Genomic DNA, 15,978 nt, shown 5'->3' on the forward strand with positions numbered 1-15,978 from the left:
TTGCAAAAAATCAAGAATTTCACAAGCGTACAAAGCACACAGATGTGAAATTTCATTATATACGAGAGAAAGTAGCAAATTGTGATATTGAAATAAATAAAATATCAAATAGTAGATATATTCAAAAAAGCGTTACCAAGAGGGCAATTTAAGTTACGGGTGGGGCTGAATATGTCGGATAACTGAATTGTAGAACGGTCGATATTTCGAAATTTTTAAAGTTGTGATATCAGTTTGGAGAAAAATAAGTAATTCGAAATTCTTATTCCCGATCGACTATTCAGCAGATTGCGTGTTTAATAAAAAATTCCTTCTTTGAATTCGTATTTAGCCGAAAATATATATTTCAATAGTTTTCATTTCGAATGCAACTTTAACAGACCATCCGAATGTCGAAAGTTCATATTTTCGAATTCAAAATGGACAGTAATTGTTTTACAGACAGACCAGAATATAGAGTAGTAAAAAATCGAAAGTGAATTTTTCGAGCCTATAAAAATTAGATATGCAGAATAGCGATAGCTCGAAAAGGCGAAAGTCAAAATGGCGATGTTTAAAATTGGAGATCACCGGTCTGAGTAAGTGAGTGAGTGAGACGCGTATATTTGGAGATCCACTGCATTTCTTTATTTTGATCGATCGACTTTCTAACGTTTCGCTATTTTAACTGTTCGACTTTTTAGTGTTTCATTATTTCAACCTCAGTAATATTTGGTCTTTCGTTATTATATTTTCAAAATTGTGAATTTTCGCAATATCGCTGACTGTAGTAATTTATGAATCGAAAGTGTGATAGTCGAATTTTTTAAAAATCGATATTTTAGTCATCGTCCTATGGGCGATTGTTACATTCTATTTTCTATGTAAACGTGCTTCGAACCTTGCAGTTTCTGCGTTATTTATTTTCGGCATTCAAAGCTCAAGTCGAATCTATCAGTCTTCATATTATCATTCAAAGTTTATAAACTCGAAATTTTAGCTGTTCGAAATTTTAGTCATTCCAACATTTGATCCCCACCCTTTCCACACAATGTTTGCAATTGGCATTATGGGTTGAAAAATTCATGTTTGCAAGTCTACACTTGATCATTTTTGGATGCGATCAAATATGTTATCTGCGTATAACCATGGAGACATACAAAATTACTCCATTTTGCTTGCTGCTTCAATATGCACCATGTTTTTCACTGTTTTTCTTGAATGTGTCATAATAACTTTCAGAAAAGTGGCTCAGGAAATTCTGAAATGTTTTTCCCCATAGTATCAAATTTTTTATAACCAGTATGCAGCGAGGACTTGTAAACTTTGATATTTCTGTAAAGTGGCCAGTGTGCAAATCATTTCACTTTTTGGATTCGACTGTTGAAGGTAACCGGTATTCGGAAGTACAGCCTTCCATGTTTGTGAATATTTTGTGATTCGCGTTGATAAAGAGCTCTATTTCGTTTTGAGAAATTATCGTAAAAAAGAGCGACATTGTTTGGGGTAACGTTCGCGTTTGGGAGAATAATTTCGTGCGTTTTGCGCGGTAAAACATCAACCGCTTTTCACGTTGTCGTAGTTAAGAGTTGCCGAGAGGAATTCGTAATTTCCAGTTCCAAATTATGATAATCTAATTGTTGTAAATAACATTCACCTGTCGTTTGAATTTTCCGGAAACCATAATTCTTTCATCAACCACAAATGTATCATTTTTAAATTGAATAAACTCTGATTTTGTAATTCCGGAATTTATTGTTTCGAGAGTGGTTTACTTTTGTCAACGTCTAACACCTCGCCCCTCTATCAATTTGACTTTTACTTACAGCTACGACCGGGAAAAATTGAAGAACTCATTCTCGATAATTTCGAATAAAATTTGTTTACGAAATCTCGTAAACTGGCGCCCAGGAATGATCGAGAGTGAGCAATTGTGCGACTTACGGGAAAAGTCGTTACAACTCATATAGTTTTACTAAAAAAAAACGAGAAATGTTACACGTCTTTACAATATCAGACGTGAGAAATACAATGCGATGGTTCGTATAAAAACATCGTTCCAGAATGACGTATCTTTACTTTGTTAATCGGCGCATGATATGTTTCTCAAATAACCACTTAACATGTGGATACATGAGACTTTCGTATTTATTCAAAGCTTTAGCATTTTATAGAACCATATTCATATGAAGTAGTAACAACTAATAAATTGCGGTTTCTTATTTTTATCGATGGTACGAAAAAAGTGCAATGTCGAAAAATATTGATACACACCGTCCATCTCTACGAGGAGTTGATTCAGCGTATTTTCCTGTTCGGAGTGACCACCGAAACTGCGGCCACCTCGCTTTCTACCAACTGCGTCTATTTCATCGATGAACAATATGCACGGCGCATGTTTGCGAGCCATAGCAAACATGTCTCTGACTCTGGAGGGTCCAACACCGACAAACATCTCCAAAAATTCGGATCCAGAGACAGTGATGAAGGGTACGTTTGCCTCGCCGGCTGTTGCTTTCGCGAGTAAAGTTTTACCAGTACCAGGAGGACCTGTGTAGAACGAATATTGTCTACAATTTTTCTGTCGAAAACATAATATATATACCGAGCACAACAATTAGAGGATATTTAAAAAATTGCAAATATAGAGGTAATATTCAACAGGCTGTAATTCGGAGGAAAATACAAATTAAAAAAAAACTTTAAATAAAATGTTTTAAAAAAACATTGAAAAAACTCCCTACTGAAAAACCGTATAGTCCATTGAAAATAAAATGAAATCGAGAAAGAAAAGGAGTGGTAGAAAATAACAACATTGTAAAAAAGATATGTGATTCCATAAAATGATTTATCTTCAAATTCCTTTTCTTAAGAAAATAGCAGTAAACTTCAAATAGACTGAAATGAAATATAATTAAGATAGATAAGAAACCATTTAATTGTTAAGTACAACTCCCTCGAGATTCGATTCCTATGGTTAATATTGATTGATGGTAGGTAAGTCATTTATATACAAAAATAAAAATTTTCTTATAATTGTCGAAGTTGAATGATTGTACAAAGAATGAAGGTGATAATAATGTAAAAAATGTAATCTCACAAAAAACTAAAATATATTATAAAAATAGTGGAATTTAATTTTCGTTGGGAGAAGTCTCTAATCAAATCATCCAGTAAAAACTAGAGACACCCAACGAAAATTAAATTCCACTATTTTTATAATATATTTTAGTTTTTTGTGAGATTACATTTTTTACATTATTATCACCTTCATTCTTTGTACATTCATTCAACTTCGACAGTTATAATAAAATTTTTATTTTTTTATATAAATGACCTACCACCGATCAATATTAACCATAGAAAACGAATTTCGAGGGAATAGCACTTAACAATTAAATGGTTACACGCTCAAGCGCTCGCACTAGAGGTGCTCAAACATGCACCTCCTCTTCTGTGGTACATTGTGCCAATCAGTACACGGCTAGAGGGCCATCACCGCATGATGAAAATCGTCCACGGGAGGCCTCCGAAGCCGTACACCGACCGCACATGCATCACGGAGAGGCGTTGGCCATGGATTTATCAAGGTGGAATCCGAACCACCCGGGATCACAGCAGAAAACACTTGAAAATATTTTTCAATTTTCATTGGTGTCTTGGCCGGGATTCTAACCCGGAACTCGCAGATTGCAAGCCCGAGTCCTTGTCCATCGGACTAACCGCTCTCCCCTTCCCCGGTAATATATTGTGACATTGTGACAGAGCCGGAAGTTCGGACTTATGTTCGAGGTGGATGGCTTTTTATTTTCTTTTTTTAGGTTTTTAAATACATGATCAATTTGCATTGAGTTTAGGCTCCTTGTTTTTCGATTGCGACTGGCGCTGGGTGCTGGTGCGTTGTTAATATTTGATGTCGATGGTGCAAAACGCTGCCCGCGACACATGTGTTTCTTTTATTGTCGTTCTGGTCGGCCATGTTTGAGATGAGGTGAGATTGGTCCGAGGGCTAAGCCCATCGGTGCCAGCGCCTTTGTTTACGCGACTAGTAACTTATAATGAATGATATTTTGAGAACAGATGATCACTATGAATTAAATCGGTGACCTGAGATCCAGGCTACACACTGGCGTGATATAAGAACGGTGTACTTTACTATTGTGGTAGGATATAAAGAATTACTTGAACGGTAATGCTCTGCACGATGTGCACGCCACAAATGCAAGATAGCTACTGATTGGGTTCAAGTCGGGACTTATTGGTGGATGGGCTAGCGTTAGACGTTGTTCACTTGGGGAAATTTTCGCGTGAGTATTGCGCCATGAGGACGGGCGTTATTTTGCATGAGGATAAAACGTCTCCCTCTCATCCACCGACGCAGAGGCAGGACACACAGTTCCAGAAATTCGTTGACGTACCTATCAGGTGTCAACGTTTGGCGAACGATTACCGGAGGTGTTCTGGTATTGTAGGATACACCTGCCCATATCATGACAAATCCACCATTAAACGCCGCAACTGATCGCACGAAACGATCGCAATCTCGTTCCCCACGACAACGCCAAACGAAAAATCGTCTGTCGTTGCCATGAAAACAAAATTGGTACTCGTTAGTGGAAAACACACTCGACCACTGTCTATGACCCTAATGTCATCGATCCCGTAGTCCAGGATCCACACTTAACCTCTAGAGGACCGGCATTTGAGAGTTGAAATCGGCCTTGAAAAGTGCTCGAATTAGTGTCTGGTGTCACGTATCAACTATATACAAAGTTCATACCACAGGGTGAGCCGATATATCGGCTTTCCGGACCTCTAGAGGTTAACCTAAACATTTTCCGATTTATTGTTGCTCAGGATATTGGTGAGATTCGGCGACGTATGTATGTATATGCATTTATTACCGCGCCTCTGTACCTTTCGGTTTTAGGCGCCCGCTTCCATACATCACTCTCCTTATTGTTAATTACCTTTCTCCTTTTTCTTCCTTCTCCCTTCACTTTCCCTTCCCTAATAGTCTTTCGCTACCTCGGACCCTTTTCTTCAATGTTTTCTTCTCTCTTCTTTCTTCCTCCCCTCTCCTTCTTCCTCATACCCGGTCTCCCGTATCTCCTTTTCCTCATTCCATCTCCAGATTATCCCGTCTCCTTTTACTCCATTTCCTTTAATTTCCACCTTCTTTCTCTTCTTTCTCTCTTCCGCTGCTCTGTCTCTTACCATGAAATTGATCTTTCTTTCCCCCCACGTCAATCCTTCTTCACACTTATACCTGCCTCTTCCATCTTCCTTCTCCTCCTTGTCTTTCTCTTCTTCCATTTTCACGATAACCATCGCCTTTTCTCCTACTTGCATCCTTTTCACTATTTTCTTCACCTTTATTTTCTTTGCCATCCCCTTTTCGCATTTGTCTTCTATCTCAGCCACATCTATTCTTTCCACTCGTCGCGCTCCGCTCATACAGACGTTTCTCCTTCTCTTTTCTCTTTCCGCCTGTTCTTGCCTCCATCTGAATTTACTTTCCCTCTCCTCCACTTTTCTCCTAATCTCCTCCTCTGTCACCTTCCTCGATGTTATTGTGGTCCAACCTTCGCTCTTTTCCCTTCCTTCTGTATCACTTCCTTCCTTTCTGATTCTGTCTCCTCTCTTTCCTTACTACTCCCCCTCTCTTCACGATTCTCCCCACTACCCGACTTTCTTGTTTCTTCCTTTTTCTCTTCCTGCTCCATCATCAAGAGACGCGGTAGCGGCTCGACGCCAAGTATTAAAAGGAAAAACTGCAGCGCGAACGCTGCCGCTCTTAGATACGCGAATATGCCGGTTTTATGACGTCATCTCCATACAGTAGCATTCTTTCTCCTTCTTCTCTTCTCTTCTCTCCTGTTTTTCGATCCACTTCCACTTTCTCTTTTCTTCTCTTTCCCCTTCTCCTCTTCGTCGTCCGAGTCCGCTTTCGTCTCCCGTCTCCTTCCTGATCCTTCGTAACTGTCTTTGTCTTCCCCTGATGCCCTCTTCCTTCCCTCGTCACCGACATCCTTTGTCTCCACCTTTTCGTCCTTTCCCCATCATTCTATTATTTTTTCTTTCACCTCTCTTATCTCCTCTTTCAACCCCTTCACTTCCTTCACCAATTTCCATGGCACTTCCACTACATTAATCTCCGCCATGTATACTTTCTTTTCCCTCCTTTCACTTTGATTCACTCTTACTGCCAAACCCTTCGCTGTGCCTTCTGTTCGTATCTTCTCGTTCCTTTCCGCCTTTCTTCAACTCTCTACTTTTCCCTCGACGCCAGCTATCTTTCGGCTGACTCGAGTCTCCCCTCGCCTGCATTGCTTTTTTCCTTCTTTTTCCTCTCTCTTTCTCTTGCTCTGCACGCCGTACGCGTTATGCGCCGACTCTGGTCGTCTCGTTTTTCTTCGGCAATCTTGTTTTCCGTATCTTTTCGCTTCCCTCTTCCCCCTTCCCCTCTTCAACACTTTTCCTAACCTCACTTTTCCATATCGTGATCTTTTACCCTTTCGTACAACTTCTTCGTACCTCTGCACTTCCTTTTTCTCCTCTCGTTCCCTTTTACTCCTTCTCCTCTCTCTCTATCCTCCTATTTTTTTCTTTCCTTTCACTACTTTTCTTCACTCCTACACCTTTCACATGTCGCTCTTTTCGCGCTCCGGAGCGGACCCCCGAGATTCGGTGACGTATCGAGCCCGTAGTCTGGGGTCCGCATCCTTAACTTAACTCTATTGTTTCATTTTCTATCGTTTGCTGAGTTCAAAAAAACGACTAAAAATTGAATTATCGCTCGTTATGGTGACTTTCGGCAGAAACGAGATTTGAACGTTTGGGATACTAAAAAAAAAAAAAAAATCGCAACGCCTTGAAATTTTCAGGGTTTTCTCAGGACACTTTGAGGTTGAAAAATTACTGACGATATCCTTCGATTATCCATTATATCCAATGTTATACAAAATTATCCAAATATCCTTTAACCCTTCGAGTGCACACCTCCGCCGCCAGCCTATTTAAACATAATTTGTATCGATCCAATCGACGTCGAATTTTGTGAATAATACCAGAGGACCCTGAAAGTCTGAGAAGAATCGATTTTCATATAAGTCTCTGCCACCATAAAGTAAGAAATGACTAGCTTTCATGTGATTTTTTTGGATTTAAAAGCTTCTTAGAACAATTTAATAATGTCAAAATTTGGAGTGACTAATAAAATACTTGTACACCGATTGATATCATAAATTTTAGTGCTGCACGTAATTCAAGTGGTAACTTTTTTCAATTCATTAGAAAATACTTGGCCTCGAATTCATATAATAAATTTTAATGGTGCACATAAATTAGATGGAATTATTTTCAATTGATTTAGCTGTTCGAATCAAATAAGAAGAATGAGGCATCGGTTTCCAAAATGATTTTAAGCGCGATTTTTTATTTTTTACTTGTTATTTGATTCTTTTGACACTTTAAAAAATAGATACAGATTAGTTTTTTGTTTTAATATAACGTTTTTTCAAGATTTATGAAATTTTTTTCGAATTGTTCTGTATTTTTTTCATATAATAATTTTTTTTACAATTTTTTTTTATTTTTTTCAAAGTTTTTATCTCGAGGTTTCAAAATAGGCATTTTCGGTAGAGTAAAAAATGGGAAAAAACGATATCTATGAGCAATTATTTATTAAAAATGAAAAAAATTACATATTTTTTCCCCTTCAAACACTGAAAACATATTTTTTTTATTCATTTCTTCCACGATCAATACATAAATACATCCGATGTATGCCGCACATAGCCCTTTGGCATCCCGCACACTGGTGCTTCGTCTTATGATCATCTCCGTGATTGCATAGACCACATCGGACGCGTTTTTGGAATTCTGGTCTAATATCTTGCGGGACTTGTTCAGTTTTTCAGGATTACTTTTAGATGCCGTAACCCTCCTCCTGAGACCAGAGATCTTTCACACTAACCCGATTAGCTTTCCAAATTCCCATGTATAAAAGGAGTCCAATGAAAGCGTTGATTTCAACTGAATATGTGAGCATATGATATGTTTGGAGTATATTCTGACTCACGACTACAGCGTCCAAAACTTTTTGAATCTTTATATTAGTGTAGTGTACTATCCGATCTCTCATTTGTTGCGAAAAGAGGATTTTGAAAAATTCCTCGATTGATTTGCAATTTTTCGCATCATTTTTAGGCCCCGGGATGTTGACATGCGTTGTTGAAAACCGATCTGAAAAATTTTTAAAATCAATAAATACGAATAATGAAAAATAAAGGAAAATTTTTGGAGTAAGAAAATGAATAAAAATTTGGTGGCGTAAGAAATGTATTTTGGAGTACACCGTAATAACACCCCAAATACTTCCTACTCGAGATAATATTATATTTATTGGAGACATGAGGCCTTTACAAAAAAAATTCCCCCACTCGGTATACCGTAATAATATTCGAAATATTTTCTACTCGAGAATATATCATATTTATTGGAGACATGAAGCCTTGTAAAAGGAAAATTCCTCTCGCTCCATATTATGATTATTATTATATTACTTGGGTACATTTATTACCTGAGGTACGAGCCGCTTTTCTACTCCAGGTATAACCGTCTTTTCCCGCCATACGCGAGATCGGCCTACCACGGGAGCAGCGAACATTCAACGCACGTTGTTGCTGGCAGCTCGTTTCCGCACCGAGATCATCGTCTTCATCCTCGCTATCGGTGTTTTCCTCATCCATTTCCGTCATGAAATCTTCATCTTCGTCAGAGGTTTTACCCCCGAAGTCTTCGGGCTCCGACTCGTCGAGCAAACGTTGCTCCAATGATTGTTCTGAACCCTCATCGGACATTCTGCATGCACAAATTGTTATTATAACGTAAAAAAAAATAATATCAGCATTTTATATCACAACACACTCACCTCTCGATATAAATCAATGTAAAACACAAAATTTCACTCGCGAAAAAAAATGAGTTCACAACGCACTAGTGCACACCCGGGTCAAAACGACCCAACGTCCTTTTCGATTGGTTGTCCGCAGGATACTGATAAGGACTGGAGACCACTGCCAGGGCTTATCTATAAAGGAAGGATGGGGGAACATCGCCCAATAGAATATTCGGAAAAAGAACCGTTAGATTTCGAGGTACAAACAGTGAAAGAAAAAGGTATGGGTCAAAACGACCCAGTGTGCACTCGAAAGGTTAAGTTTCCATTTGTTACGTTTTTTCAGTCAACATTATCACTTCGAAACATTTTATTTCTTAGATAATGTTTGACACTATTTTATAGAGAACCATTTAAAGTTTACAGAGCCTTGTGATGATCGTACAGAGTTCGTAAGCACGTCAAATTAACGAAAATTTCCTAAATGAGCATTATCCTAGAATTCAAGGAGACTATAGGGAAGAAGTGCAATCTCGACGATCGGACACACCCGTAAAAGTGTCAGGTAAGTGGGTTTCTCTCGAACGGCGCTGTTGTCGACAGTGTACTAGTTAGCGCATGCGCATGATGTACGCGTTATTTACGCGGATGCATTGTGGCCAGCTGACACTGTTGATAGTTTTTTCAGGTCTAATCTATTTTAATTCAATTTTTGTTCAAATGGAATACACTGACGCTGGAGACATAGCCGTTAAAACACATTTAACATATTGCAGTCAATTTTTTATATGAAGACATAAAAAAAAAAATAATTCAATAAAATTGATTGAATTTTTTTAATTTCAGCTATGATTGAAGAATAATAACTATATATGATGAAAAAAAAACATTCCGAAAGAAGACTTGAACTGCCGGCTCCACGATTACGAATCTGATACCAAACCATTACACCACATAAACTTTTGTTATCCAGTCGACAGAAAATGCTACTGGCTTATCCAGGCCACTTGATATGTTAAGGTTTTACGAAAACAGTAACTGTGGTCACAAGAGCTATAGTTATCAATATAATTTACAAATATTTATAAATATGATTGAAAAAAATAAATAAATAATGACGGAAAAAATTTCTTTTACCATGAGCATATGAACCGGTAAACTCTCGGATGCTATGGTTTCCTCAGCAGCGACGATCAGCTGATACTTTGAATGCGTGAGGCACAGGGTTTCACATCGCTGGAGAATATTATTACAAAACATATTAGTACTTTCGATCACGAGCGCTCATAATCGTTGATTCAACAATTTTTGATCCATGATTACACCGCCATGACGGTCAGTTTCACCAACGACATTGATTTTATTACCATGTATATCCGTACACAAACTGTAATGCGACGCGTCGTGGCCGTTTTTCGAACCTAAGTTCCCGATATTTTTACGGACGTTTTTCTAACAGGCGCTCAATACGGAGATTGGACTCCTTTCCCATAGTCTTCTTGGTAGAATTACTTGGAAAATTTTTTTGAAGCCCGAGCACTGTTTTGCATGACGAAAAAAATTTGACAAATTTTGTTGTCGTTGGTTTTTTTAGAATCACTCATAAACCGCTCGAGCTAAAAAAAAAAATTCGAACGCATATCCAGAAACTAGATACATGAAGCTTCAATTTGCTTTTTTTAAATTTTCTGTACGATCATGTTCCTCGGAATTACAGTCTGTTAAAAATCACATCCAAATTAAACATTTTTTAAATATCCTTCAATTGTTGCGCCTAGTAATACAATGGAAACAAAAATTTCTAAGGGCCTGGTTAATTGTTTTCACGGTCATAATTTTAAAAAAAAGTAAGATCATATCTACACGAAACAAGATGAAAACGTTCCAGCAAACAAATTTTAAGCAAATAATAGCTCGCATTGAAATTAGTTTTCTAGTTTTAAGGGGTCGCCTCGTGTGACAACCTGATTTTTCGGTATTTATTCGGGATTTTTTGCAGCCAAGAAAAAAAAACAAACTTCTGAAATGTGAAGGGTTTATTTAATGGAATTCCAAATCTGTGATACCATTTTGCTTGAACCAAAGAACATTTTGCCTGAACTGAAATCAAACATAAATGTTAAAAATTGGAAGATTTTCGCACTGTAAAACATTTTGGAAAATTGAAATTTTGTGTTTCGAAACGCAAAAATTCTTCAATTGTCAATATTTATAGTTAATCTTAGTTCAAGCGATATCCACTGCTTCCTAAATCAAAACGCTCTTTGGTTTTTTCATCTCAGTGAACCATTCCTCCAGAATCTTAGACACCATAGAGGAGCATATGGTGTCCTGTGGAATAGTTTTATACCGAATCTTCTGGAGATATCAGGGTTAAAAAATTCTATCATACAGTTGAAATACCAACAAATGAACTCTTCACATTTCAAAAGTCTGTGTTTTTTCTTCCATGCCTGCCGGATCCGGCTGCCACACGGAGTGACCCTCTTAAGACACGATAATCTCAAAAGCACGTACAAGAGGGAAGCAAAGCGAGTAAATTAAAGTATTCAACGGTGTAGCATATAAGATCATTTCATACTCTGCCTCATTTGATAATTAAGAATTCAATTGACGAACCTGTGAGCATCGCTCCCTTAGGAATCTTAGCACCAAGGTCAATGTACTGCTGAGGATTTTTTAGGAAGTTTACGAATTCCATAATTTCAATCTTGGCTTCTTCACAACCAGCGACGTCTCTGTTGAATGTGAATTTTGTCAATGAATGATAGTTTATGTGTAAAATTACGGCAAAATAAAGAATGACTATAGAGTATTGTGAGCGCATTGTACTCAACGTACTTGAATCGAACGCCGATGTCGCCAGAATTGATGAGCTTCGCAGTGGATTCCATAACACCACCGAAGAGACCACCTTTACGCCCACCTCGACCTCCCATGAATTCGGCCGATCGACGCATACCATAAACCAATAAACCTGCGTGCGTGCATGCGCGCACCCCCTCCGTGTGTGTGTGTGTGTGTGTGTGTGTGTGTGTGTGTGTGTGTGTGTGTGTGTGTGTGTGTGTGTGTGTGTGTGCGTGCGTGTGTGTGTGTGTGTGTGCGGGCGGGCGGGCGCGCGCAAGGAAATTTTCATGAAATATTTTCATTCAGAGATTTTTACTGGTCATCATGGAAAGTAATCATACACATCCCCATACTTTGGCTATCTCAACCTTTTTCGCAAAATTCGTATAAACGAATCCCTCTTAATTATCAAGACTCGGTGGAGTCTCGGGATAAGTACAGTGACAGTTCTGTCGCCTACTGGCCCGAGACTCACCGAGACTATGCTTTAGCGATTAAATTTCCACCAGCATTTTACCAATAGGAATTCATGTAATGATTTGTTGGCACCTTAACCAATGAATTAATTAGATCTCTGAATTGCATGTGAATAATTACCCAGTAGTAAAATCGTTGGTAAGTAAGATATGAAATGCGATGGTTCCAGTTCGGTTTTGTAAACAACAGGCAAGTGATTCTGGGGTTCGACGTTCATCTCCAATTGAGCATTTTCAAGATTTCTCTCAAATGTGTCAGCACTACCGATGTTGAACCACAGGGAACGCTAAAACAATATGTTTAATCAAAAAAACAAAGAAAAACTCGAAAAATTTTTTTCCGCTATTAAATCGAAATGGAGACAATAGATATAGCATAATTGTTGAAACACATTATGAAAGTAGTTCCCGATTATCCTCAGGATAATCTATGTAAAGAATGAAAAATATGTGACATTTTTCTGGCATTTATTGAGCATAGCATCTTGTTTGAAACTATCTCAATATCTTTAGTCGTGCTAGCAACTTAAAACAAATACAGATAACTCCTTCATGCCTAAAGTGTCGATGACACCACCGATGACATCATCGATTATTGCGAGATTGGCTCAATCTTTTTCTACGAAAATTGATACTCCGGCGTTTTCGAGGTCACTGAATACGATTCTGCCATTGAAATTTTAAAATTTTAACTAGCGGATCCAATATGGCGGTCAATAATGCAAAAACTCATTCGGATTAAAAGAAATTCAATACCAATAAGGGGTTTTCCAAAGTTCTAATGTTGTTGGATTTGGGCAGGTGAAAAATAATTCGAATTCATGCACGTGTTTTTGTAGTAGGTTACGTGCGATAAGAATTATTTATTGATAAATGAACCAAAAGAAAATACTGTGAGACGTTCAACATTCATACAGTATACAACCGGTTCAGCCAGTTATTAGTTTCAAGATGTAGCGGATGCTTCTTATAATTTTGGGTGTAATCTTCAGCACATTTGATTTTTACTTTTCACTCCTTTCACTCTTAACTCCTTCGTAGTGAGGTGAAAATCACTTTTTCGTGCCATTTTTGTGTTGGAAAAAAATCTTCTTAGATTTGTCTCAAAATCACAGTATGAACATTTTTGGGTTCACTGATAACGAATTCGACATCAGATTTTCAAAATTCAAAATGACGGATTCAATATGGTGGACGCAAATACGAAAAATGGTTCATTTCCAACGAAACTAAATATCGTACAAATCCGGAGCGCTGAATCCGAAGAAGAAATCCTATTCTAATAATTTCAAATAGTAGATCTACTCTAACACGAGAGGCTTTGAGTTTTGATTTAATTGAGTTGACAGGATTCAAATTCGATATTTGCGACCATAAATATCTGAAAGTCGAAATCAATCCATTTTTCGTATTTGCGTCCACCATATTGAATCCGTCATTTTGAATTTTGAAAAACAAATTCCAGATTCGGATTCAGCGGCCCCGAAAACTTAAGGAACTCACTTTCGTCAAAATCAATTCATTTTTCGAATTTGCGGCCGCCATATTGCATCCACCATTTTGAATTTTAAAAATCCGATGTTGAATTCGAATTCAGCGATCCCAAAAACCATGAGGTACACACTTTCGTGAAATCGAACCATTTTTCGAATTTGCGTCCGCCATTTTGAATCCGCCATTTTGAATTTAGAAAATCTTATATAGAATTCGTAATCAGCGACCCCAAAAACCATAGAGTACCAAATTTCAATCGAATCGGTGCAGTAGAAATATGTTTTTTTTTTTTCAAATGCCCCTATATGTGTCATGACACATATAGGTGTCATCACACAGTGAAGGAGTTAAGTAACGATCTCGCACAGCCTCGTGTGAGACTTCGAAAGTGAAGAAAGCCATTTAAGAAAAACATCGGAGAGCGCGCTGGTCGCTCATTGCTCTTAATCTAGAAAAGATAAGTTACATTTCTGCTAACAAATATGACGGTTGAAAATGTCAAAATTGATATGAATTGGATGAAACTGCTCTCAAAATGCAGCAATTGTAAATTTTGAAGTTATTGAAGTCGCTGATATGAATATGTACTTCATACGAATTCATATATTACAATTTTCCGACGAAACATAGTGGACTCTAATGCTAAACCGATGATACTTGGTCGACCGGTGAGGATGTTAAGTCCAGAGATCAAACAGGAGGAGATGAGAGAAAGAGCAAAGCATTTGACATTTTTATTGACAACTGCTAAAGATTTGAAACTTGCTTCAAATGAGCAATTCATTACTGAAGGTTATAAAAAAAAACCATTCCAAACGTAATGAATAAAAAAAATGAATCTGCTAAATCTTGGTAATGTATAAAAAAAAGTTTGATTCAAAGGAACAAAACGTTGTCAAATAAATGCAAAAGTGACGAGTACATCGGATGACGACGAAAAAAATTCAAAACATAATGGTATGTAAAAAAAATTACGAAACCAACTGTAAATAATTTCAACAAAACAATTAAGAAAAGCTTTCACAAATCATGCAAAAGCATTATATTGAAAAAATACAAATCGGTAAATATATTGTAAAAGAAAAAAAAATCAAATAGAACTTGAGAAATTCATTCCTATACGGGAAGCATACGGAACTTGAGAAAGTTCTAGTGAATCAAAAAAGTTACCATCCGAGTTATGTGCAGCACTAAAATTTATAACATCAATCGGAAGATGAGTATTTTATTAGTATATAATACACAATTTTTCACAATATGAAATGGTTCTGAGAAGCGTTCAAATTCAAAAAAAATCACGATCCCCTGGTATTCACAATATTTGACGTCGATTTCGTATCGGTACAAATTATGTTTAAATATGTGCTAAAAGTACTTGTCCGGCCCATCATTTTTCATTCAATTGCTCATTCAAATAAAAATCAAACTCGATGTTAATTCATGCGTTATTTTTATGGAACTGGCATTAACGTTTGCGTTACACACCCACTTGCATTTGGACATCTCTCCACATATGCTCGGCGGTAACTATCTCTACGCAACAATTCAGGGCAACGAATAAACAAAACTATTGTAACGGATAGAAGCTTTTCATTTCGATATATCGAAATTTTTTTCGTTAAGAAAGGGGGAATAGTAATTCACTAGGAAAGCACTTTTCATCGAATTTGAAGAAACTTTTGCATTAATACACAATAATATCTCTTGTATATTACAGAAAAATTTGGTTGCATTTTTTTTATAATGAATCCAATTAACCCAAGGCGGTCACATGGGGTGTGACACACCCCAGGCCATCTGTGCACCGAATGTGCACTGGGCATTGAGTGAATTTATTTTTATAACATTATTTTGCTGTATTATTATTATTTTTACATTACTTTTTTATTTTTGAATAAAGGAATTATCATCTTACATGAAAAATCATTGAAATCTTGTACATCATTTTACCGCTGAAACCCGCATTGTTGTGCCCTTACATCGCACTCCTAAAATAAAGAGTATATAAATTAAGCATTCTCAGCATAAATGCATCGACGGCGAAATATCGACATCCCCGAACGAGCGCATCGACCCTCGATGTCATCGCCGAAACTTCGAGAAAAAATATCACGCCATATTGTTGCGAGAGGGGGAAAAACCCCCGACTCTATAAATTTACCAACTAACCAAAATTTGACAGTCTTCGACGAGAATTGTAACGATTGGTCTCGAGGCAATAAAACCTCGAATTAGTAACTTCTTAAATAAACTTATTGTTCACTTGTTGTAAAAGTATCG

General features: G+C 37.3%; 2 protein-coding genes across 2 annotated transcripts in view; both read right to left on the minus strand.

Annotated features, from left to right (window-relative positions):
* Afg3l2 (AFG3 like matrix AAA peptidase subunit 2) overlaps positions 1–15,978 on the minus strand; it is a 137,846-nt gene that overhangs the window by 73,369 nt on the left and 48,499 nt on the right. Inside the window, exons 4-7 of the mRNA XM_043429988.1 lie at positions 12,326–12,491; positions 11,723–11,858; positions 11,501–11,619; positions 2,254–2,529 (exon numbers count right to left, since the gene is read on the minus strand). Coding sequence (XP_043285923.1) covers positions 2,254–2,529; positions 11,501–11,619; positions 11,723–11,858; positions 12,326–12,491 — 697 coding nt within the window. The remainder of the gene's footprint in view (positions 1–2,253; positions 2,530–11,500; positions 11,620–11,722; positions 11,859–12,325; positions 12,492–15,978) is intronic.
* On the minus strand, positions 7,704–8,855 carry LOC122416883 (uncharacterized). Its single transcript, XM_043429989.1, has 2 exons — positions 8,564–8,855; positions 7,704–8,226 (listed from the first exon to the last, which is right to left on the minus strand). Exons 1-2 carry the CDS (start codon positions 8,841–8,843, stop codon positions 7,910–7,912), a joined length of 597 nt encoding a protein of 198 aa, XP_043285924.1. The 5' UTR covers positions 8,844–8,855; the 3' UTR covers positions 7,704–7,909.

The sequence above is a fragment of the Venturia canescens genome, chromosome 10 (assembly GCF_019457755.1).
Source record: "Venturia canescens isolate UGA chromosome 10, ASM1945775v1, whole genome shotgun sequence".
Taxonomy (NCBI): domain Eukaryota; kingdom Metazoa; phylum Arthropoda; class Insecta; order Hymenoptera; family Ichneumonidae; genus Venturia; species Venturia canescens.

Excerpts from the sequence above, each read along its gene's own strand:
- LOC122416883 (XM_043429989.1), bottom strand. The coding sequence starts at position 8,843 with ATGTCCGATGAGGGTTCAGAACAATCATTGGAGCAACGTTTGCTCGAC. Across the intron at positions 8,227-8,563 it reads AAAAGCGGCTCGTACCTCAG|ATCGGTTTTCAACAACGCAT; the intron begins GTAATAAATGTA and ends AAAATTTTTCAG.